General features: G+C 38.2%; 1 protein-coding gene and 1 long non-coding RNA gene across 2 annotated transcripts; one reads left to right on the top strand and one right to left on the bottom strand.

Moving 5' to 3' along the window:
- The first annotated feature begins 1,023 nt into the window (after positions 1–1,023).
- Positions 1,024–3,519, top strand: LOC141634233 (uncharacterized). The gene is made up of 3 exons (XR_012538986.1): positions 1,024–1,342; positions 3,123–3,157; positions 3,480–3,519. It is a non-coding gene; the product is annotated as an uncharacterized LOC141634233 (long non-coding RNA).
- Positions 3,520–8,154: 4,635 nt separating this feature from the next.
- On the bottom strand, positions 8,155–21,191 carry LOC141634088 (uncharacterized). The gene is made up of 11 exons (XM_074446392.1): positions 20,747–21,191; positions 17,240–17,335; positions 16,883–16,986; positions 14,594–14,850; positions 14,370–14,492; positions 13,890–13,978; positions 13,547–13,652; positions 10,221–10,318; positions 9,390–9,647; positions 8,697–8,783; positions 8,155–8,490 (listed from the first exon to the last, which is right to left on the bottom strand). Exons 1-11 carry the CDS (start codon positions 20,837–20,839, stop codon positions 8,476–8,478), a joined length of 1,326 nt encoding a protein of 441 aa, XP_074302493.1. The 5' UTR covers positions 20,840–21,191; the 3' UTR covers positions 8,155–8,475.
- Positions 21,192–25,743: the final 4,552 nt, after the last annotated feature.

Raw genomic sequence — 25,743 nt, 5'->3', positions numbered from 1 at the left:
GCGGCGCGACGCCAAAGCACCGGTATTGGTCTCGCTTGCTGGCCTAATTGACACTGGATAGTTTTGTGGGAGATGACAGGTTGTGACATTTCAATTGTCGTTTTCCTTTCCTGGGGCGGTATTATAAGTATTTGTGGTTGTAGATTACGGGGTTGCTGTTGGCGAGGGGTCTAGGTGTGTGAATTATGTGCCAATATCCTAAACTCTTTTTTATTTACAGGTAGATGTTTTCGACTAATCAGCCTAAATTTGGAGGTGCTAGATAGTGGAGAATCGGTGCAGCCATGGAGGGCCGTTAATTTGATCTAGACAGCGCTTTAAGGTTTTCCCTCCTACTCAGCGTTTGTCTTCATTTGTTTATGAGTAGGAGCTTACTTCTAGAATCTTGAGGCTAAACGTTGGCTTACCTGATGCTGTCTTCAGGCTGTTGGTTGACCATCTTAGTTGGGCTTGTCCCTTAAGCTTTGAGTTTGTTTTCAGATTACTGTCTGCGTCCCTTAATTGGCTTGTTTCAAGTTTGTTTATGATATTAGATTGTCTTAACTCTAATTGTACCCTGAATTGCAGGAGAGGGGGCAGGCTGGCTGCGAAGAGATGATTCTGGATTTGTTTGCGTGTTTCTCCAGGTGCTTATTTCATACTTTTGATTTATTCAATGTTTTGCCACATTGTTTTGTTGGATATTTCAAGTGATTCAAAAATTTCCCCTGCCTATCTTAATTGGTTTCATCCTTTTTCTCTCTTTCACTCGCCACACCCATTTCACAATTGACCTTACCAAATTTTATTTCCTCAAACCTATTCTCTCCTATTTATAATTCGTTTTTTAGGCTCTTTGTTAATTTGTTTGCGTTTTTAGTTGACGATTCATGCATTGTTGATGAGTTATTATGTATACCCTCCTCTCAAATGACTCCTCCACTCCATCAAATCTCTATCCATTATTCAATTTAATTTCTCATTGACGATTCATGCTGTGTTAATTTCTCATTGCTGCATTGGCATTATCTGTTTTGCAGGATATAGGAGTGCGGGCAGTGCTATAATCTTGAGGTGAGCCAGGACATGTATCCACAGAATAGCGCCACAGAACATGTTCACGGGCGATAGGGGTGCTGTGGGTGAGGGGCTGAGGGCCCTGGAGTTGGAATTTATGTGATGCATTCTTCGGCTGTTCGACAACTTTCGTTTGCCTTTTTAGCTACCTTTAAGTTTCTTTGCTGTAATACAGCTCTCTAACTTCCGATTGTACCGTAAATTGCAGGAGTGGGGTACAGGCAGGTTATAATGATACAACTTTAATGAGTTTGTTCGGAAGATGGTGTTTGTTCGGCAGTTGACGGTGAGTTCTCCTACTTAGTTAGTGTTTTAATTTAATGAGTTTCGTTAGTCTTTGTTGCGCTGCCTGCTTATTTTAACTACCCTTAAGTTTCTTTGCTATGGTACAACTCTTTCTTAATTCTAATTATGCCCTAAATTGCAGGAGTTGGGTGCAGGCAGGTTGTGAAGATACACCTTTAATGAGTTTTGTTCGGAAGATGGTGTTTGTTCGGCAGTTGATGGTAAGTTCTTCTACTTAGTTAGGATTTTACTTCAATGGTGAGCTATCCACTGGTTTATTTGTTGGGTACTGATTGTGTCTGAATTTTTTAAAACCATCTTGCTTCTCTTTCCCTGACATTATACTATATATATGGGGTCACGTGGCGCAGAGTGTCGTTAATGAGGGGCATTATTTTTGACACTTTCTTTGCTTACCTTGCATATTACTAGGGTTTCTTTTGGCCGACCTCTGACATGTCGAATCTCCTTTTGGTTTGCAATTTATGGTGCTGAGCACTACATATTTTATGCTGCTGAATATTTTGACACTTAAAAGATGAAAATTGGAATAATGGTGTGTATTAAATGAAATGAAAGCTTAATGGAATGTTAACTAAGTTATTTAGTGATGTTCTGGACCTCACTTGAAAGCTCCAATCGCCCTTGTGGCCTAATCTACCCCTGAAATATGATAGTTGTTGGGTTAATTGATTGGTCTTACATATAAGATTGTCACATACAAGTTTCTAGGTCCTTGTATTATTGATGTTTGTTTAAAAATATTTGGGTTGAATCTCAAGGGCCCATAACAATTAGACCAATAAACCGCCAGTCAGGTAATGCAACAGCTTCTAAATCAGCTTGTTACTCTCGAGGAAATGGTTATGTTCATCGGCGAGAAGACGTTACTAAATGGAATAGAGTGAGGGAATAATAGGTTTTGATTGTGATGACAATATTGATGGATACTTGAAGTATATAGGGGTCCCATCATTCTTTCCTTGAAACATGTTTTAGCGTGCGAAAGATAGTTTCTTGTTAACCATTAAAATTTGTTCTCGACCGCCTGACGTTCTTTTTCATCTTTCAGATCAGATTGAATTATTAAGATTGTGGTTGGAATAATACCCAATTTGTTGTCGTCCCTTTTTTTTAAGTAATTACTACTCTTTTTCCCGATCGTGCTTGTTGATTGCCATGAAGTACAGGAAAGAGATGCTCTAGCTTTTTTAAACGCTCATTTTGAGTTGGTCCATTACTTTGCACTGGTTAACAGTTGTAGGCTTGTAGCACACCCACAATTTATGAGGATAAACATATTAGGACGTGCTTAAAATTTTAGCGTTGTAGGATACGACATACTTGATTTGGGTCCCTCGTTTGTGGTCCGGAGCCGTTTCTCGGCTCAACTTGTTATATCCAGCGACCCATGAACAAAAGTCGGTTGTGGCCTCGAGCTGAGGTCGCCTCACTTTCTAATTTTCACTTACAATATCCTCTTTAATTTACATAATGTTCTTGTATGGGTATCCTTGTTGCATTGTGGAAGATTTCTTGTATAAATTGGATTGCACCTTTTTTTTGACGAAATTGTGGAGGGTGAAACACATTTGTGATTTGAAGATAAATTAAGTTGGAAATTATATGGGTCTCGCTTGATATTTACAATGGAAGAAGCACCCTGCCATTGAGTCTTTAGTAAGAGTTATATATTCTATTTTGCTTCACTCTTAAGTTTGTCTTATGGATTCTCTTCTAGCATTATTTTAGTTAACTTCTTATTCTTCATGGTGCATTAGGAATAAAGATGTTCAAATTGGAAGTAGGTCATCTGGTGAGTTTTCTGTTGCCTTCACTGTAGATTATGTGCTCAAACACCTATGTGTTCAAAGAGTATCAAGCTCTTAAAGAAATTAATTTTAAATACCCCATTTTTGTGTGGGTTTGAAGAACTGTTTGTTCAACCTTAAAAGTGCACAAACTAAAGTTACTCTTGAGCGTCTTAATTTTTTTTGAGATCTTAAATAACCAAAAACTAAATTGCGCTATCTCTCCCTCCCTTCTTACCCACCTTTAGCTTTTCAGTTAGCACTTAGCAGTGTTTTACGATATAACTTAGCGCAACAATTAATACTTAATTTTCATGGATTGTGCAGGAGGTGCTTGTGGCAATGCTAATCAGGTACGCCTTATTTGAAAATATGCACTTCAAGTGCATATAGTCATTACTATGAGAAATGTGTTCATGCCTTGTAATCTTACATAATGTCGATAAGTTGTTTATGGAACATGTGTAATGTTAAGAAAAGTTATTGTTGGTCTCTGCATCCTATGTTCACGGTTCAGCCCACGAAAGAGTATCGAACCTCATTGTTCCATTTGAGGTTTTCAAGACTGTTAAAGTACTTGCCTGACAGGCTTTACACAAGTGAGTGCTTAGTAGTTAGTATACACACCACATTTCTATATTTTGCATGAGCAATGGTTTTGTTGTGTTATTTTCTTTAGTAAGTCAAGTTGTTATTGGACCTTCAATGATTAGTATGATCTCAGAGTTAGATACAATTAATGGCCCTTATCTTCCTATTTTATCTGCGATGATTGTTTTGAAACCCCCACTATTATTTAAATAATCCTAAAAAAATATCAAAGAAACTGGAGTCTCGAGGCGAAATAGATTCAAATTTAGGAGGTTTTGTCGAAGGTGAATGACGGAAATAAGTGGGACTGGAAGACCCAATTCGTAATGCACAATATTGGGACATCAGTAATCTGGTTATTTAAGCTGAACGAGGCAACAAATGATATGCTTGGTGAGTACTCCGGAGTCCGGACTTGGTTTATTTGATGCCATAATTAGAATGCTCTATCAATCGATTGGTATTAATAGTTTGCTTTTAGTTTTGATCTGTCTATGCTCTTATCGGTATTTATTCTACCGGTAAGTGTGTCAACAAATATTAACTCGACTTGTTTCCGAGTACTTCAACTGGGCTACAAACTACGCGCGGGTTCCCCATAAAGTCAGACATGAAGGCCAAATGCTTACTAATGCACATGGTTGTATGCGCATACACTGTTGTCCGTCTCTCCTTATGCGCCATGTACTCAAACTGTTGTAAAGACACTTAAAGAGTAACTTTTAAAACATCTCATGTTGTAGTCTGGCTTTTGCATTGCTATCTTGTCTTCAATTCCTGTTCGCACCGTGTACTTTAGTTTTCAGAGAAAACGGGTCTCCCTTATTGGGCATGGGTTTTCGATTTATGTTTATTCTAATGTCGTGTTTAAAATATCTTACGTAAATATCTTTCTTTTATGCGCTTCTCTTACATGTAGTATAATAATTACCATGTTCTACTCGGTTTCTACCGAGGTGAAAGACAATTTTCGTTTTTATTTTGATGGTGGGTGAAATAAACGTAAATATCTTTCCTTGGATATTCTTGTGAAAGAACCTTGTAAATTAAGAGCATTTTATATCAAGTCTTATTGTCCAACATTAAATGTTGGAAGCTCGATTCCGCTTTCCGGAAGTGCTTGATTTGAGAGGTGTTGAGTTCAACACCAGGCTTGTTTGGCTTGTTAAAGGTTGATGGTGGGTCGGAGCTTTTATAATCAGTAATGGCAATGCCATGTAAAACATTTCAGCTCCATCTTCATCTCTTAACATCTTCATATTCATAATTTCTTTGTTTTTTGCCTTTCATTTGATTGACAGCGGATTTAAAGTCAGAGTAGGTTTGATCATGCATTGTAGGGTAATTAGAGACGGAGATTTAACCCTCCGCTTTATTTGGTACATTTTAATTTGGGAATAGTGAAGTTATTATTATAGCTTGCCAAATTAAGTATGATCAATATTTGTTAAAGGTGAAGTATATGATCAATATTTGGTGCATTTTACACATGGATGATTATTTCGAAAAAAATAAGAGAAAAAAGAACCCTAGACTTATATACCCACCAATGATCGTCTGAAACAAAAAAGAGAAGAAATAGAGATCTGAGCTTCGTATACCCTCCCACGATATTCTGTTTATTTGTGATTTGTTGCAACTTTCCTCTACCATTTTCGCATCCGAGCAATAGTCATGACCATTTTTTGTTTGAGTCTGTCTTTTCTTTCTTATCCTGTTAATTTGGGTGACTTATTTTTCGATCAATTGCCCGGTCAATAATCACATGCTGTTTAATTTACAGGTTTCAAGTTTGGTTTATTTGTACTGTACAAGAAACTTATGTGAAAACAACAGATACATCGATTGCCTATTGATGGGGCATATTCTGCACCCGCTGACCGAGTCAACACATTGAGCAAGGTCAAAGATATCCACAACAAGTCAACGACTTAGACAGCCTAACCGACGCAGCCTGTCGGCCTGTCTCTTGTGCATCGGCTAGGACAACTAGCCAGCCGGGGCACATATCCGCGAACTCATATCCAAGACCTCTCGGCGGCGAGTCATCAGGGCCCGCCGGCCTGCCATGGGTCCCTCGGCCGAGGGTACATCAGTCTTTCCACCTGCTAGCCACTTGGCCACTTGGCCACTACGTGACAAAAGGTGAAAGTCTATAAATACTCCTCAACCCTCATTGAGGAGAGGATCCACAATTTAACCTAAGAATCACTATTCATCTGGTAATATCTTCCTTATCTCTCTACAATATATACTTCGCCAAGTAACAACTTCTCTCTTTAAGTTTACTGACTTGAGCGTCGGAGTGAGTTCGCTCGGTCCAAAGCCGAGCCCTCAGTTTGTTCATCGTTTCAGGAGACCGCGAGGAGGATTCAATCAAAGACGTCATTCTACAAGCACGGGTGGCAACAAATAACTGCTCTGGAATTACACCCGGAACACCCATTACATCTCACACGATTATGTTGTTGCAGGTGCTAATGATGATGGATATCTCTTATGTTGGTGATGATGATGATGATGATGATAGCGATGATGATAGAAGTTTGTGCGCATTCAACTACTTTTGTCGATCAAGTTCAAATTACTTGTGATAGTTTTAGAAATAGCCCTTCTTTTGTGTGGGATAGCCGTTAATATATGTTCTAATAAATACTACGCCGTATCTGATAGGTATATAGCCTTACTTTTTAATTTTGTGGTCGTTTGTGTGTATGAGACTAAGCATGACGAATCGTGGCGTAGAAACGTCTATCGACCATAGGAATTACTATACTAATGTCTGTTTTTACGCGTCCGTCTTATAGTACATTAACTACTATGGTTTATAGACGTTTCTAGCCAGGTGAGAGGCGGTTTTCGATTCTATTTCGATGTCCCATAATGAGGTCGGAGACTCCCCGATTACTGACTCAGCTGTTAACTTGTACGTTCTGGCCCCAAGGCTATACTATAGGATTTTGCCTGCCCAAGATAGCAGCGTAAGGTTGTCGATAGGGGTGAGCAAGTTTAGGTCCGGACCGAAAAAATGGACCGGACCGGACCATTTGGTCTGGACCAAACCCGGACCGAATTTTTTAGGTCCGGTCCTCGGTCCTCATTTTTTGAGTTTTTCGGTCTTCGGTCCAGTCCGGACCAAACCCGGATATTTTAGGTCCGGACCAAATGGACCGAATTTTATGTTTCTAAAGACTATCATTAGAATATTATAAACTAAATTACCATTTTATCTTCACAAGACATTATAAATTAATATTGAGTATTTTTTTCTCAAAAACAATCGTCTAATTATTCATCGGCATTTAATTTAGTGAAACTTAAATGTAATTATCATACACGAAATAGTGAAAGAATTAGTTCTAGGTCCATTTCGGTCTAAGACCGGACCGGACCGAATATTTCGGGTTTGGTCCGGTCCAAGACCGAAAGTTTTAGGTCCGGTCTTCGGTCCACTAAATTTTTATTTTCGGTCTTTGGTCCGGTCCGGTTTGGTCCGGTTCGGTCTGGTCTTGGACCGATTCTCAGCCCTAGTTGTCGATGTGTCTGCTAAATGGTAGGGGCCAACTTCGGAAAGTAATTAGCATGCTATTCTAATGCCAGACGCACATTAACTAAACAGGAATCCCGTCAATAACATGTCAGCGGTTAATCAAATTGGGACTCCGCGCCCGGCAGGGCGCGGCGCAACGACTAGTATATATTGAAATACGCTGCAGTGTTGAAGGTCATGAGGATTTATACAGCTCAGTATGACTCAGAATCTGAAATGGATGGATTAACGCAGCTATTTATGGTTCGCAGGACTTCAAGACACTGTGAATTCAATATTTGTATACCTCCTGAAGATTAGGCTATAAGAAAGAATTTCCATATAGCCCTACTTTTCCTGTTTATTGTTCAAGGGTCCTGACACTTCTGATTCACCTGATCCAATGCCTGTTACGTTTGCATCGGAAATTACATTTTGTTAATCCCCAATTTAGGATTCTGCGTATGAATTGCTAAATTGTACCCCATATGCGTTTTTCATATTTTTTGGTCGCAACTGGAATTCTGGATTACCACATCAGAATGTTTGTGCTCAGGGCCGGCCCTGTATCGGCCATTTGTTCTACACATGGTAGAACACTCCATTCGTGTTCTCTTCCTTTAGTGCCAAACGGAGAGAGTTATTGCAGTCTTATTCCATAACAGTATTCGTGAAACTTATGGCATGTAGATTAGAGTCAATAATTCTTGAAGAAAAGTGTATATGGGCATGATTCTACAATGTAACCAAGTTTATAATTTCCTTTTCCGTTAGTTGTCTCCTATGATTTACGACATTGTTATTTCCTTCCTAAAAACCCAACACCAAACACATACTAAAACATCTCTAGTAGCTTAATGTAGCAAATGCTAAATAAAATCATAAAACTGTCACACAGAAATTACATTCAATTAAAATTCCAAAGAATTCCTGTTTGAGTGTTTTTACAAACAGGTTTACAAACCACAAGAAGTGGTCATATTTTAATAAAATCTATACAATTAGTACAAAGAATGTATAGGATCTACAACAAAAGTACAATCCATTCTGGACTGTATGTGAATCAATAATTTTATCATTACTTCTCTATAATACAGTTATTAAAAAAAACTCTCACAAAAGGGAAAAATATATATATGTGATTATGCCGTGTGGTTTAAGTAATTTTCGACTTGATCAGATGGATATTGTACATTTTTCCTGCTATGTTTTCTTTGCCTGAAATTTAAACAAAAACTTCTATGAACACAATGTGAAAAAAAAAAAACCTCTTACCTACAGCAATCTATAGTTGTAAATTTCGTTGTTTAAATTAATGAATTAAAGAGTTAATTTCTCTTACAGTCTTAAGAATTTTAATCCAATCTCGAAAAGAAATCCAAAAAACTAAAGAGGGAAGAAAGAAATAATGTAGAAAAAGTTACCTGTTGTTTTAAATACTTTTTATGTAGTTTCATTGCATTAACACAAGCTTTCTTGGCATCTAAATCTCCAGCTATATCATTCAAAATCTGAAGAATATATTTTGAATTAAAGATAAATTAGAAGAATATATTGCAAATTGAAGTGTAGACTAAATCTCATGTAGTGATGTAGACAACAGATGTTTTTTTTTTGTGTGTGTGTGTGTCGTGTGTGTAAAAGGGAGCTACAACAATTGTTTCATGTTTCTAATAACCCGTCTTGAGTACCACCAAACCATAGTATCAAATTTCAGTTGCGGTTGGGGCCTTATTTTGTAAATGTGGCGAATAAAGTCTTAAAATACAGCCGAGGAATCTTCAAAAACTATGCAAATAGTGTTTCAAACTTTCAATATTGAGGGCTTAATTGATATGATACCAAGAGCTAAACTAGATGACATATCTAACACGCCGGTGTAGGGTTAGCATAAAGCCAGCAAGACTGCATAATATATCATTCTTGCCACTCAGGCAGTGCCATGTCATCGTTAGAGTTGTACTATGCCACTACGGTTAACCAACAAATGCAGGGTTAAAGTGAGCCGAGTTGACCCAGCCCATTGGCCATCTCTACTTCGTGCAGTAAATGCATCACACAGGTAAACCATCATATATGGGATAAAAAAAGTAACTGTCCAAAAGGAGAAGACGAACCTTGACAACATCGTCCAGACCACGAGCTTCTTTCAGGAGTTTGGGGCTCTTTTCTTTCAAAACACTGACAACAAGAAAAACGGAAATAGGGAGAGGAGCATCTTCCTTTACTCCACTTTTCATATTTTCCCTTTCAAACTTCCCATAATGGCGTATTGATTTCGTTCGTCCTTTAGATCCATCAGGATTATCACTAGCAGAATCAGAATCTTCATACACAAAGTAAAGGTCTGGATCATATTCTAAAGCCCACATCATCTGCAATCCGGAACAGAGAATGATCAGTTGTATACGGCTTCATTCAAAACAATGCAAACCAAATGAAAAGTGAAAAAACAATTATGGCGTACATGTTAAAACTCGTTTTCTATTTAATTCACAGAAATGCTTGTGTGCCATCATAAATTTCTTCAGTAGACTTGTATTCAAGAGGAGAGCAAGTGTAACAGACTAAAAGTGTGTTTTGCTGTACCGTTTCATCCGTAGATGATCTTTCTTCATACTAGTACATGTTTGCGTCAGGCGGATATCTAGTTAATCTGGCTTATGTCATGGGTTCTTTTCATGAATAAACAGTTCATCCCTTTGCATACATAACTTTTGTGAACAGAGAAGACCCCTTATATTTGTTTTTATTATTTTCTTCGTAAGAATATCTCCATAATTTTTCTCACACACTGAGGAATATCAAAGACTATAGGTGCGTTGCAAAATGTGAGAACAAGCATTATCCCTTTTCGAAATGGCAAGACTAATTAGCCACCATACGATAAGATCAAACAAACAAGAATGCAACATCTAATTTCTAGATCAAAAGCAACAATTTCATACCTCCCACAGGTACAGGGAATCGCCAAACGAGAATTCTCGGCGAAACAGTACCATGAGCATTCGAATGGCAAATAGATAATCACCTCCTCCAAGTGTCTCTGTTATCCAATATAAGAAGGCAAATTCAACAACAACAACAACAACAACAGCAACAACAACAACAGAGATTTGATCCTAGAATGATGTGGGACTGGCTGACATGAATCACCCATTCACACTATTTATGTAAAGATACCAATTTATTTGTTTCGTCTTTCCTTTTCTTCCGTTCACACTGTGTATTTGTGATTACCTTAATTTTTCCATGTGTTCTCGCTTCGCTTTTCATCATCTTTTTTCTTAGTTTTAGATCATATTAATGGTTCAATGGGTGAATGATGTTAGCAAGGCCAAATACTTTCTGGACTATGGAGTTGTTTATCAGTTAATTTATTTAACAAGCAGAAACATATTAAATGCAAGATACACAACTCAACAGAGGATAAAGTAAAATACAAGCGGAAGAAAGGCGTAAATTTGAACAAGCTGAATGCAACTCAAAAGTATATCATATTCAGTGAAAATTACTCCGCACATCTAAAGAAAGGAACCTATAGAAGTGGAGGTAATGCTAGTCAAATTGACTTCCTTTTGGTAAGGAATGTGTGGAGGAAAGAGTACACTGATTGCAAGGTCATACCCGGGGAAAGTGCCGCAACACAACATAGACTAGTGGTTCTTGATTTTCGGGGTAAGAGAGACTTGAGGAAGAGAAAGATAATCGGTGAGGCACGGATCAAGTGGTGGAAGCTACAAGGGGGAAACCAACAAGCGTTTTTGGATAAGGTTGGAAGTAGCGATATTTGGTCGGATTGTGAGGAGAAAGATATTGATGCAACGTGGGATAAATTGGAGCATGTTGTAAAGGAGTTGGCGAGGGAGGTATTAGGGGAATCTAAAGGGAATAGACCATCAAGTAAGGACACATCTTGGTGGAACGATGTGGTGAGACAAGCGATAAAGACTAAACGTGAATGCTATAAGGTTTTGGGGAAATGCATGAGTGATGAGAACTTTGAAAAGTACAAGGAAGCTAGACGAGCCGCTAAAAAGGCCGTACGGGATGCGAGGGCAAAAGTTAACCAAGAAGTGTATGCCAGGTTGGACACGAGAGAAGGAGAGAAGGATATCTATAAACTGGCTCGCATAAGAGACCGAAAGACGAGAGATATTGGGAGAGTTAGGTGTGTGAAAGATATGGACGACAAGGTTCAGTTCGGGATAACGAGATAAAGGCTAGATGGAGTTCTTACTTTGATAATTTATTCAATGGACATCAGGAACAAGGTTTTGGGGATGTAGAGGTAACATCAAGCATGGTTAACCGGGAATTTGTGCGTAGAATACAAAAGAGTGAAGTTAGAAAGGCGTTAAGGAAGATGGGGTCAAAGAAAGCAGAGGGACCGGATGGTATACCCATAGAAGTTTGGAGGTGCTTCGGGGAGAAAGGGATTGAATGGGTAACCATGCTCTTCAACAAGATTTGGAGGAGCAACAAGATGCCATCGGCTTGGAGGAAAAGCACTCTTGTCCCTTTGTACAAGAACAAAGGTGATGTCCAAGAGTGTTCCAATTATCGGGGAATTAAACTTATGAGTCATACAATGAAGTTATGGGAGCGGGTAATCGAGCAAAGGCTTAGGAGATATGTAGACATCTCGGAAAACCAATTTGGATTTATGCCCGGGAGATCGACTATGGATGCGATTTTTATCATGAGACAGTTGATGGAATACCATCGGGACAAGAAGAAGGATTTGCATATGGTTTTTATTGACTTGGAAAAGGCATATGATAGGGTACCAAGAGAAGTACTTTGGTGGGCTTTGGCGAGAAAGGGTGTGTCGCGAAAATATATTGACCTCATAAAGGACATGTATGATGGGGCTAGTGCAAGTGTTCGCACTAATGTTGGGAGAACGGAAGAATTTCCTATTACCATCGGGGTGCATCAAGGTTCCGCACTTAGTCCTTTTCTCTTTGCTATAGTTATGGATGAGTTGACAAGGGATATTCGGGGACGATATCCCTTGGTGTATGATGTTTTTGATGATATTGTGTTGATTGATGAGACAAAAGAGGGGTGGAGAGAAAGTTGGAATTGTGGAGGCAGACTTTAGAGACTCGTGGGGGTTCAGTGAGCAGAGTAAGGCGAGTATTTGAGGTGTCGAGTTCACTAAGGTGGCGGGGTTGAGATCGACGAGAGGCGGGGAGTATTATTTTCGATGGGAATGTTGTTGAGGTTCGGATTTCTTGGATATCTAGGATCTATTATTCAAAAAGATGGGGAGTTAGACGGAGATGTGGCTCACGGAATTAAAGCGGGATGGTTGAAATGGAAGAGTGCTTCGGGGTTTCTATGCGATAAAGATATGCCCCAAAGATTAAAGGGAAAATTTTATCGCACGGCAATTAGGCTTGCCCTACTTTACGACTCTCCGAGTGTTGGGTCGTGAAACATTGTCACATTCAAAAGATGAGTGTGGCGGAGATGCGCATGTTGAGGTGGATGTGCGGACATACAAGGAAAGATCGGTTAAGGAATGAGGTGATTAGGGAAAAGGTTAAAGTGGCGCCAATAGAGGACAAGATGATGGAAAACCGACTAAGATGGTTTGGCCATGTGAGAAGGAGACCTATGGACGCACCGATTAGGAGGTGGAAACTTGGAGAACGAGAAAAAGGTCCCTAGAGGCGAGAGGAAGACCGAGACAGACATGGTTGAGAGTGATAGAGCACGATATGAGAGTTCGGGGGCTTGAGGAGAGTATGGTGACGGAGAGGGCACAATGGAGGGAAAGGATACATGTGGATTTTTAGTATTTGATGTTTTTTGACAGATTTAGTGTTTTTATTTATTTATTTAATTTAAAGAAATTAATTTATTTATTTTTCTCTCCTTTATTACACACTTTTTCAACAACCACTTTCTTATAGATTTTACCTGGTTCATTCCGAATCCTTAACTCTATTTCGGTTTTTAAAAATCGTTTTAATCTTTTCTCTCGATTTAAATTTTAAGTTTTTATAAAAGAAAGACGGAATTCGATTTTAAAACCCCTAAGTTCACCTTGACTTTCCATTACATTTTCGTTTTCCCTTTTGTTTTTTATCTTCCCTTTTTTATTCGCATTTTGAGGCGTGCGTTCACCCATGGACGGTTCGAAAGGATGATTCATGTCAGCCGACCCCAAATCATTTTGGGATTAAGGCTCTGATGTTGTTGTTGTTGTATCTAAAGAAAGGAACCATCCTCACTCAGAGAAAAGAACCAATGTTGATCATACCTAGATGCTGATGAAGTTTGGGATCAACTATTTGAGTAATCGCTGCGAGATTACTAAGTTGTGCCTCTACTCCAACAGATCTGCCAGTAGATCTGAAATTTCCTCGCTTTAAAAATTCAAATGAAAAGTATTTAGTAAAACATTGTAACAAAGCATCAATATACTTGAGATGAAAGACAAAGCTCCCCAACTGAGCTTCATCCCCTTCTACCTAGCGGCAAGGGGAAGATAAACCAGAAGTGCTTAAATAAGGCCGCACCCACAAGGGCGAGGCTATTCAGATACATGTGGACCATACCAAGCAGTGTGAAAATATTTTAAAAAATAAATAAAAATAATGTACCAATCGGCGCATAAGACGTTCAAAGCACCAAAAGGCATCTGCTTCATTTTCCAGGAGAATTATCATGGGGGAGCATAGATCACTCATTCCTGCACTTGTTGAAAACAACATTTTAGACCTAACGTCTCTTAAATTATACTTCCTCCATTCTCATATGATCTAACCATTTTATTAAAATACTACACTCAAATATTCAACAAATGGGTAGATCATATGAGAACGGAGGAAGTAGGTGACAACCACATAATAAGATGCTAGAGTAAGTTTAGTTCAACTAGGATACAAGCAAACACAAATCATCATATGAGACGGACTTATGATAAGATTATCATGACGGCTGACCCATATAATAGGGTAGTTATTCCATGATTTTAACTTTTAGTGGGTTACTGAGTAAACGGTTAGTGCTTTCCTTTATCACATTATATTAATATGAAGCTGTCAATTGGCAAGCAAAAGCGAGAAAAACCAATGACTGACCTTGGCAATAACCGACATCTTCATCTATCCAGGCATAAACAGATAAAATATCCCAAAGTTTAGCAAGATTTTCTTGCTTCTCGAAGAACACGAGTGCCCTGTCAGTACGTTTCACATCGAGACCTGTTATAAATATTGTCAGGCATCATGAAAATAAGATTGGTAAGGAAGTATCAACCATACACTTCAATTATAGATTAGAACAAATTTGTCTTGATACCAACCTATTTGATGTAAATGAAGCTTCCACTGAATTTCTTTCTGGGACATAGGACCAGTATCCTTCTGCAGATTCTCTAATGTCGAAGCATCTAAAGCTCCATCCGTACCAGGTTCATTTCCCATATTTGCTTCGAGTAGTACCAATGGATCTAGAATTGGTTCTCCTTTCTCATTGATTATAGGAGCTGTAATAAACCTACCACTGCCAATCAAGGGAAACATCAAACGGCAAGTGTCCTTCCAATTAGCATACTGTACCCTGCAATTCCGAACATATGACTGATATTAGCAACTGTATAGACAAATTTGTACTATGGGTAGAAAGAGCGAAAGACTGAAATACTGCTAGTAATATTTACGCATAACATGAGTGATGAGTCATAATAACATGTACTTAGACATTTACTTTGACTGTCTATTGCGTGTACCCTCTCGGACCTTCCAACACTTAATGTTACTTCACTTGACACCGTGCAACCAAGTCCAGTCATATATAGCTATAAGTATGCAATTACTTGAAAAATGGGGTAAGAAAGTAGATTTACAATACCAAGAATCAAGTTGGAAGCAGAAACAGGGAACACTTTTAGCTCACAGAGAGTGTGATGATATATGTTCGCTAGTCATCTACTGTACTGGCAGGACGTTTTACAGGAAACAAAAGAGTCCCTAGGAAATAAATCAAAGTATTGGAGCTTGGGACAAACCAACCCTCAAGCATGATACTCCACTTGTCCCATTTATATTCGCTCCATAGTCCATATGACTATGGTGGTAAAAGGATGTCAACTTTGACCAAGATTCTTGCACAATACAAATTCATGTCCAAAATGATTACAGGAAAATAGTTGTATGGAGTATGACAAATCAAACATGACAAATTTTACAATGAATCTCCACTTATATTTAGAGAAATTAACACTCAAAGTTGACATTGGTTGACCGGTTGACAACCACACGAGGACGACATACTTGCGATGGAGGTAGTAATACACAATTTTATCGAAGACACTGTCATAAACCTTGACCCAGTCGCCGCACCTAGAAGAATCATTAAATGCAACAAAAGTAGGATTTAAGTTCTTCCGTGACACTAAGGTCGTGGCAAAAAAATTTATTAGTTGAAAACCAAATCTAAAAAAATGAGGGGCCAGATTCGAAAATGAAGTAAAATAGTTACAGTAAGAGCATAAGAATATATAACGACGAAAGCTAAAGTACATAGTTATAGAGCATAGGAGCATTATTAAAAGTCTATATTAGATGAAAAAAAAAAAAAACAGAAGGAAAACTTATATATATATATATATATATATATATATATATATATATATATATATATATATATATATATATATATATATATATATATATATACTCAAAAATCAATGAAGAAAGTTAAAACATTTTAAGATGTTTGAAATGATAGTAGAAGTTGACACATTTTCGTAGATGATAGATCCCAAATCCATTGTATAAAGTAACCGGGATTCCCATAAAGACTAAGAAAACATATAACCTTTTAATAATCTAAAGAATGTCTGATCCCTGACTATAGAAAAAGGAATTCTACACTGATCACATGCACAAAAAAACAAATCAGGCCATATAACCGTAATTGCATCTCATCTTCGTACTACCAAAGCCTCCAAATTTAAAGCTGAACAATTCAACCATAGAACACAGCAGTTTCCACGAAAAAAAATCAACCCCAAACACAAGGTATGAGCAACATAACAGTAGAGGATTAACACCATGCCTCACAATTTCTCCAAACTCCAATGCCCCAACCACATGGAAAAATACCAGTAATCCTTATCAACACAAGGTTATGTTGATAATTCCACATGGTGTAATGAAATGACCCACACGAAAATATAGAAGCGTGACAGGTTTGTGAGTGTTGACAACTCACTTGTGAACCAAATTAGCCAACTTTATTCAGGCCCAGCAGTTTTCTTGAAGACTAAATAGATTCAAATCCCTGTGACCTTGGAATCCTAAAGTTAAGATTTCAGATGACTGATTCGACAACAGTGGCAGGTAACATCAAATAAGTTTGCATGATAATTAACGGTTTAGAATATACGAACAGATGAAAGAGAAAAAAAGCATGGATTTTTTTTTATTTAATGAATAACAGGAGGAAGTTCACAATCTTCACATGAACATCTCAGTCTCCAGTGTCTAGATCATGCAATAGAGCTACAACGATTAGCTTCTTTGTTAAACAATCAGGCATTACTCAAATCTGAAGTTAAGTAAATATAAGGATATGATCTAGAGACTACCTTCTTTGCTCCCGTATTTGTGATCGCTCTTCATACGTGCTGTTTGGATCAAAACATCCTAACAAAAATTCCCACACCTCTCCCCTAATTGATGGATGTATCCCCTGATTACGAATATACATTAACAATGGAAACACTTTCAAAGGCGAAGAAAGAAGACATTTAGACAATGATGAATCTGACACAGAGACATAGTAGATAGCTTGCATCTACTATTGGATGCAAACTACCTTATATTTTCACATATGAAAAACGCTGATTGATTTTTAATGTTAATAGAATTTAGCGTTCAACTTGTACAACATCAAACACTTCCTCGGAAAAATAAAGCTGAAAAAAGTTTCCCGTGAAACTTACCCCTCGATGAATCCTGCTCAGTGTTTTGGTAAAATCGACTTGGCCTTCTGGAGAAAATGAAGCTTGCCATTTTCTTACACTTAAGGTTTTACCTGCCTGCAAATGATGATAAAAAGAAATAATTAATATAGAGTATCATGAAACAGCAATAAAAAAACATTTTGTAATGTTACGTCATGTGCTTCTTTAATTAATCAATCGCCAATGCTGCAGAGTGCAGACATAGTTCTTCCCAGTTCAAATATCCAAAAAAGAGTTATTCACATCGATTATAATGGGAGACCACAAAGCTGTGAAAAAGGATGGATACAATATAAGATAATCAACAAATATCTGCCATCAAAACCATTCCTGCAATACAATATTACAATGTCCAACTAACAAATAAAGAGCAGCTGAAAAAAAATACACCCCTTCATAAAGGGAAAAAAGAAATTTGAAGAAGAGCATCCTACATCTTCGCAGCATAATCAGCTGTTCTAATAATACTTTCTAATTAAGGACTGCCTAATTCTAGAGGGTAATAACATAAAATGCACATAAAACAAGAATATTGGTTACAATAGCCACTCAATGGCCATCCCGCTAATGTCAGCTAGCTGGTAAAGTTATTGTGTGGCAGTAATCATATACTCGTCAACATACAGCCTTGTGGTTCCTATTACATCGATAAGAAAAATCTTGACCATCTAGGCATCGCCATATTTTTGACAAAACAAAATTCGGATAATGCACGCGGTGCCCTTGAGGTTTGAGATTTTGCCCAAAATACCCAATTTTTTGATCCGGAAAACTTTAAGAGACAATAACTCGTGTTTACAAGCTCAGAAAGTGACGGATTTTTTTTTCAAATTGATCATCTTTTTGAGATCTACGACTTGAAAAAAAAATTTGTCGAGTTTGGAATTCGTGACCAAGAGATATGGTCACTCAAAGTTTGTTCGGTAAAAAAAACTTTGACATACAAAAACTCATAGCCAGAGGATCCAAATACGACAATTTTTTTTTTCAAATCGTAGTTCTCAGAAAGATGTTCGATTTGAAAAAAAAAATTATCACTTTCTGAACTCATAAACACGAGTTATTGCCTCTTAAAATTTTCCGGATAAAAAGTTTGGGTATATCGGGCAAAATCTTAAACCTCAAGGGCACCACGTGCATTTTCCCAACAAAATTTGGAGCCAAAAAACAATTTGTGAGCTAAACATTCAACCTAATGAAAACAGAAGCTTTTTATACCCAAACATTCTACACCATTCCCACAATTAAAATCTCAGCAACCATTGTGATAACAAGTATCATGATCATGCCACTACAAAATCATGACTTATTCTAATGTGCATTCACAGGATATGGGTACCAGCGGCGGTGTGCACCCGTTGTTTGTGGAAAATGAAAATTAAGACCGGGGTGTTGATGTTTGTAGGTTTAAACTACAACCCGAGAATTTAAATCCTAGGTCCGCCACTGATGGGTACACACTATTACCTGAATCAATGGATCATTATATTATACTTCCTCCATTCAACTCCACTCTACCATATTACCATTTTCATCCATTCAACTCCACTTTACCACTTTCCAAAAAAAGCATGAAAAATTACCTTTTTATCCTTATTACAATCTCTTATTTACATACTTTGCCACTACTTGGCCCACTAAAATCAACACACATTTGTACTTCTATTATTTAATAAAGCGTCTTTCACACACCCATTTGTACTTCTATTACTTGTTTAATTTTCTCCTTAATATGTGTGCATTTTACAATATGGTAGAATGGAGTTGAATGGAGAAAGTACATTATATTCTAGTAACATACTCCCTATGTCCCGGTCATTTGTTGTCATTTTCTATTTTGAGGTGTCTCAGTCATTTGTTGTCCTTTCTATTTTGAGAATGAACTTGATGAGTAATTTGATCATTCTCATTCAATTTGTTCCACATGTCATTTAGTTATTAGCCTATTCCTCTTTCCTTAGTCTTTGTACCAAAACGAAAGGACAACAATTGACCGGGACGGAGGGAGTATTAGCACATTATGATACTCAAATGAAATAACAATAGGTCTTGGTATAGACGGTTCGGGCGAATAAACGGGTAAAGACCTCTAATAAAATGGGTAGGGGGGACAAGGTGGGGCACCCCCATGTGCTTCCCACTTTATGGCAAATGGGTATTTTATGAGGGAAAATGGTATCCGTCTATACGTATAAACGGATAGTGTCCGTCTATAATGAGAATTTGTGATGAAATAATGGGCATTTCCAAAATTTAAAAACATAATGGACCAAATCAAATAAAGTTGGGATTAAATTTAGGGATATGCTAAATCCCACATTTTTACTAAATCCCGCGCATTTCTACGCCTTATCCCGAGTCTACCCCTTTCATTTCACACACCCACCAAAGAGACACAAATAAAAAATCCTAAAAAATATCCCGATTGGGGAACTGGACGCCTCACCTGAAACCGACCGACGACAGAGGGAAGGGGACGTCGGCATCGGAAGGTCGACGGCGATGGTGGTCGACGGCAAAACATGATTGGGTCGATGATAAGGGGGAATGGGATTGCGTGAATTTGATTAGTTTTTACTGATTCCATTAATGCCAGGAGATAGGGTTGCTGGGTTTTATCAATGATTATACTTGCCTGCAGTATCACCCATCCTTTTCCTTATAGACTGAATTGCGTACTACCAGAAACAATCAAACCCCAATTGAAAAATTTATTCTCTCTTTTTTTTTTAAAAAAAAAAACATTCATTAAATCAATTAAGCGACATGTATTAATAAAATTGTTGATGGGTGAAATTACTTTCGACATGAGTGAATTAAGATTCATAATCTACGAATTTATTAATGAATTGGTTTGGTTTTCAAAAGGGGGAAATTGAGAAGGGATATAACTTTTTAGGGCTCGCTTGGTATGAAACAATTTATTAAGGGAGTAATAGAGGCTAAAATAAGAAGAAATTGAAGGAGATTGGTGGTTTGTGGTGGTTGTGAAGGGTGGAAAAAGGTTGTGAGGGAGGAATTATTACCTCCATATAGCATATAGAAGTAATGCATTACTTGAGGGACAAGGTGGGTAATTATTACCCCTTAATGAATTAGATTATTACACTATCTTCCTCTATTTCTATCTCCAACCTCCCTTACTTTCCCCCATTTTTAGTACAATTTGATTTTAAGATAAAAGGTAAGATTGAACACAAATTCTTGTTTGTGACGGCACATATCCGTCACTCTTGAGTGACGGATACCATTTTACCTCACAAAGTACCTACTTTTTCTCTCTCTACAACACTATTCATGTGGTCCCCTTTCTCCACTAACCCATTTTGTTACCATTTTATCTCACAAAATATCCGCCACAAATGGTAACCCGTCACAAGGGAGACCAATTGAAGATTGAAATAACAGGGATAAAGTGTGCGGGATTTAGTAAAACCCGCACGGGATTTAGCAAATACGTAAATTTTAAAAAAAAAAGTCGCAAACCTTGATCCTGAACTTGGACTTGGGAGCATCAGTGATCTCAGGTCTAACTTCATAATATGAATCTGCAGGTTGTCCAGGGTCTAACCACATCATCTTGAAAAACTTCTTAAATTACAAAGTTTGCTCCTTTACATCAAAATTTAATCAAAATCCTCTTTTTATTAACACAAAACTGCATTTAACAAAATACCCATCAAGCTAAAATCCCTCGAAAAAAGAAATATCACACAAATTGACTCAAAATTCTTGAAAAAATTAGATAAATGGGAAATATAAGAGGAACCCTGATCACAATGTAAGTTAAAGGACAAGTCCAGGAGACAAATTCAATGACCCAACAACATTATTAATTTTTCAATTTGGGAAAATGAAATGCAATTTTTATCATTTTTTATTTATATTTTTATTTTAGGGGTGTTTTTTTGATAATCTGAAATGGTGTTCTTCTGGTTAAAGGGACATTATTTTGTCAAATAAATGGAGGGATGTCCTGAAGTGAAGTGCTTCTCCATTGTACATCTGCCTGTCAATTACAAAATTAGCATTGAATGTTTCATAACCATGACAATCTTATGGCTAATTTTTTTTGTTGGTGGAGATTGTTTACTAATTTTGCTTTGAATCCATTGGATGTTAGATAATGAGTAATTGAAGTAAAAAAAAAAAAAAATAAATAAAATTAGCATCAGATCCTTGATAAACCATTTTTACAGGGATTGAGTGAGAGTAGATATGCCAAAGCCAAACCATTATAAAAAGGTGGGGTTAGTTTGGATTTGGGTCAGTTTGGTTTTTTATGCTTACGGTTAGGCTAAATTAGATGGATAGTGTTTGTCGATTTTATGGTTTATAGCATAACTAGTTTTAATCCCGTGCACGAAATGCACGGGTTGTCTTTTTAAATATGTTATTGAATATATGGTAGTCAATTCTTTTATAGTTAGCCGATATATCGTGTTAAAGTTTTAAAGTTGTGCAAATATAATTGCACATGATTAATTGTTCAATTGTTCAATTAAATAAATAGGTATTTAAGAGTTTGTTATAGTGAATATCAGCCGTCTAAATATATTACAAATACTCAAATATTTATTTGTAAATACGATTTCATTGTTGCTTATTTCGATAATAAATTTGAATCATAATATGCGTAATATATTACTCCATTTGTCATAATCGTTTGTTTGTCTTTTTTATTCTTTGTGAGGGATAAAAGATTAAATTAACGAAAATGAAGTCTCAATTTGTAAACCGAGTTAATGGTCAAGCCTCGTAAATAAATCAGCCCAAATGTCAGTACCGTATCCGCTAAATACCAACAAAATAAAACAAAATCATCACAAATCGAGTTAATGAGTATAAAATTTATCCGAACCAAATAAAAAGAAATAATCCTTTGAGTAAGTCTCCCTTAAAATGGAAACATCTTTTTAATTATTAAAATGGGTCAAATACCATATCACTTGTGTAATACTCCGTATTTATGAGTCTTTGGGTACTCTATCTAGTAGGCCTTACTCTGTCGAGTAAGGGTAAGTTGCGTTTTAGAAAAGTTTCTGACCTGTTGGGTACTCGATCGAGTAACTAGGATACTCGATCGAGTAAGGGGGTACTCGATCGAGTACCTTGGGTACTCGATCGAGAGTAGCGGTTCTCGGCGATTTTTCTCGAGTTTTGTTAATTATGCGATTAAGATATATAACCTTTGTCGTCACTATTCTAAACACTTTTGCAAAACCTAATTTACTGATAAAGAGAGAAAGCAAGTACGTTCTTAATCCTAATCGCATCGTTAGCAAATCCCGGAGTTTGGAAGGTCAGTTCTCATCGTTGATTATACCGTTGAGATCCTTGCGTCGAGGGTAAGATCTATGTACCCTTTTTGTTGTCTTTCCTTTGTTTTGGTTAAACCCTAATATAGGGATTTGGGGGTTTTTGAGTAGTATGTGATTTGGTAGCATTTGCATGTTGTATGATAGGAGGAGGTTTCGCAGAGGAAGCTTTTTGAATACAGCAGTAGAGAGACCGTCGATAGTGTGCTTTCCGGTAGGATTTCTACTCAGTATTAATCCCATAATGGGATGATTGTTGATGTGTTGAGATTGATTGTTTGATATAGTAATTGTTTCGTGACGGTTGTGATTGTGATTGTGATTGTGGTTTCTGGTTCTCGAGGCGTGTCCTCGGCTGAGTGGGGTCACTTGCGGGAGTGGCTTCACGCCCTAGTTTCTCCTTCTGTGGAACCCGCCACAGAAGGGATGTGCACATTAATGGACAGGGTTATCGCTCATTATGAAGAGCGGGGATTTGGTGGGTACGGTGCGGTCCCCCATCGGCAGGGTCGGGTCCGGTGGACGATCGGTGATTGAGATGATTGGAATTGGCGTGATTGTGTGTGTGTGTGACAGTTAAGCTGTCTGTTTATCTTATTGTTGATATATATTGAGTTGTGTGATTAGTACTGACCCCGATTGTTGTTTTGTAAACCTGCGGTGATCCATTCGGGGATGGTGAGCATATATTGAGCAGGTATGAGATGAGTCTTTGGGATAGTGGGATTGCCACGATATGATGATAGAAGTCTTCATTTGTAGCATAGTAGTTTCTTTACATTTCGGTTAGAACGAAATGATCGGTTTGAGCTCATGTATTATACTTTTGGTTTTGGTTTCGCGATTGTAACCTTTAACTAAGTATTTCTATTTAAACGTTGTTTCTTTATTGTTTATTTGATTATCATTGCCTCAGGTAACCGAGATGGTAATACCTTCATACCTGAGTGGTCCTGGTAAGGCACTTGGAGTATAGGGGTGTTACAAATGGTATCAGAGCGACGATCCTGAAACTTGTAACCAATGAACCTAATGAACATAGGGAGTCAATTAAAATGAACCCGGGGTAAAAGTTGTAGGAGCTAATGCAAAGGCTTGGGAGACGTCCTAAAGTCGCGACCTTGCCCTACAATTTTGAACCGGTCACATGGGGGGTGTAAGTCAAGTTGTATGTGTTGTTTGGTTAACTTGTGTGGGTAAACGTGATGAAGTGTGTGTAACTGTTGGAGAAGTAGAAAGCTGAGAATATGAAAGAAAGGTTGATGATATATGTAGACTTGTTGTTGGAATGAAAACATGTTGGATGTTTACAATGTGGCGTTTAATAGCATGATATGATGATTTCGTGAATAGTATGAAAGGATGCGTAGCATTGTATGTTTAGTTATGTTATAACGTTGATTTTATAAAGTTTTAGCATGTTAGCATATGACATAGCATGCGGGTAGCGTTTCTGAGTTAGCATGACTCGATCGAGTGGGACTGACTCGATCGGGTGGGTTTTTGACGATTTTGAGTCCAGAATCGTGTTTTTGGGCACTCGATCGAGTAGGGGGTCACTCGATCGAGTATGTTAGAGATCAGAAGGTCTGTTTGAGGTCTGATGTTGGGGCACTCGATCGAGTATGTTGGGCACTCGATCGAGTAGCCTGTTACTCGATCGAGTAGGGTCTGGGCAGCTTGTTTTCGTGTTTTGAGGTTTAGTGCGTATATTTATATCCACCCCTTTTCTGATATAGTTTCACGATGCCGCCCAAGAAGACTGCTTTGTATGCGAGAGCTGAGCTTATGAACATAGATGACATCGTTAAGATGTTGGAGCATCAGGATGCTCTTACAGAGGCTTTAAAGACTGTGGGGAAAGATAAGGATAAGGATAAGGAGAAGGAGGTTGATAATTCTAAAATCAGCCTCTATATAGCGAGGTTTAACCCGAAAGAGTACAAGGGGGTTGGGGAGCCGAACCTTCTTGATAGCTGGCTTAGAGAGATGGAGAACATATTAGATTTTGTTCACTGTCCTGATGAGATGAGAGTGGAACAAGCGGCGTTCTATCTGAGGGAGGCAGCTGGCAAGTGGTGGGATACAGTGAAAGTGTGTGCTAAGGAGATATATACAAACCAAGGTTTACCTGCTATACCTTGGGAGGAATTTCGTAGGGCTGTGAGAAAGGAGTTCGTACCGGAGCATGTGAGGAGTAAGTTGAGAGAAGAGTTTTGACAGTTTTAAGATGACCATTTGAGATGTACGTGGGCCGAGTACTACAGCGGTTCAATGACAAGTCTAGGTATCTTTGAGGATATGGGTTTGAGTGAGGAGAATTTGGCGTTGAGGTTTGAGAGGGGTTTAACCCCTAAGATTATGGATAAGTTACCCGTGGGAGTCCTTGCGATGTAAAGGAAGCTTATGAGAGGCCGGGAGAGCCGAGAGGTTGGTGGAGATGGCTCGGGAGAGGTCGGGTGGTGAGAAGAGGAAGTCGAGAGCGAAGGTGGTGGCCAATCTAATCACAAGAAAGGCAACCACAATCAGTCTAAGGGGTTTTCTTCCGGGTCGGGGTTGATCTTTGGGGCTTCCTTTGGGCGTGGCCGTGGAAGTGTTAGTGGTAGTTGGGGAGTGACCTGCTATAGCTGTGGTGGTGTAAGCCACAAGAGACATGAGTGCACAAGTGCGCCGAGAACTTTCCGAGAGACTCGCGCAGAGCTACGCAAGCAATAGACCGGTGGGTCATGGCCAAACCGGGGAAGTCGAGTTACAGAGTGGAGGCAATCGCAACGGAGGTAATTCTTATCGAAACCACCAACGAACAACAACAACAATCAAGGGTCGGGTGCTAAGCCGACCACATCACCAAAGATCTTGTCCGGGGAGGTGGACGGAAGACCGATGGAAAGTTATTCATGATGGAGAAGAATGCGGTGAGGAGGATGCTCACGTTATCACCAGTACTTTTCTTGTTAATGGTATTCATACCTTTGTTTTGTTTGATTCGGAGGCTTCTCAGTCGTTTGTATCTTCGAGTCATGTTAAACGGTTGGGTTTAAGGGTGTATGAGTCTGTCAGTGAGAAAGTTTTTATACCTTCGGGTGAGTCTGTATCTTGTGGGAGGTTATATAGGGATGTACCTATGATAGTTGGGCAAGTTGATTTCCCTGTAGACTTGCTAGA

This window comes from Silene latifolia, chromosome Y (genome assembly GCF_048544455.1).
Source record: "Silene latifolia isolate original U9 population chromosome Y, ASM4854445v1, whole genome shotgun sequence".
In the NCBI taxonomy this organism is placed as follows: domain Eukaryota; kingdom Viridiplantae; phylum Streptophyta; class Magnoliopsida; order Caryophyllales; family Caryophyllaceae; genus Silene; species Silene latifolia.
Note: the sequence above shows the minus strand (reverse complement) of the source record. Positions and strands in the feature narration are given on the sequence as shown.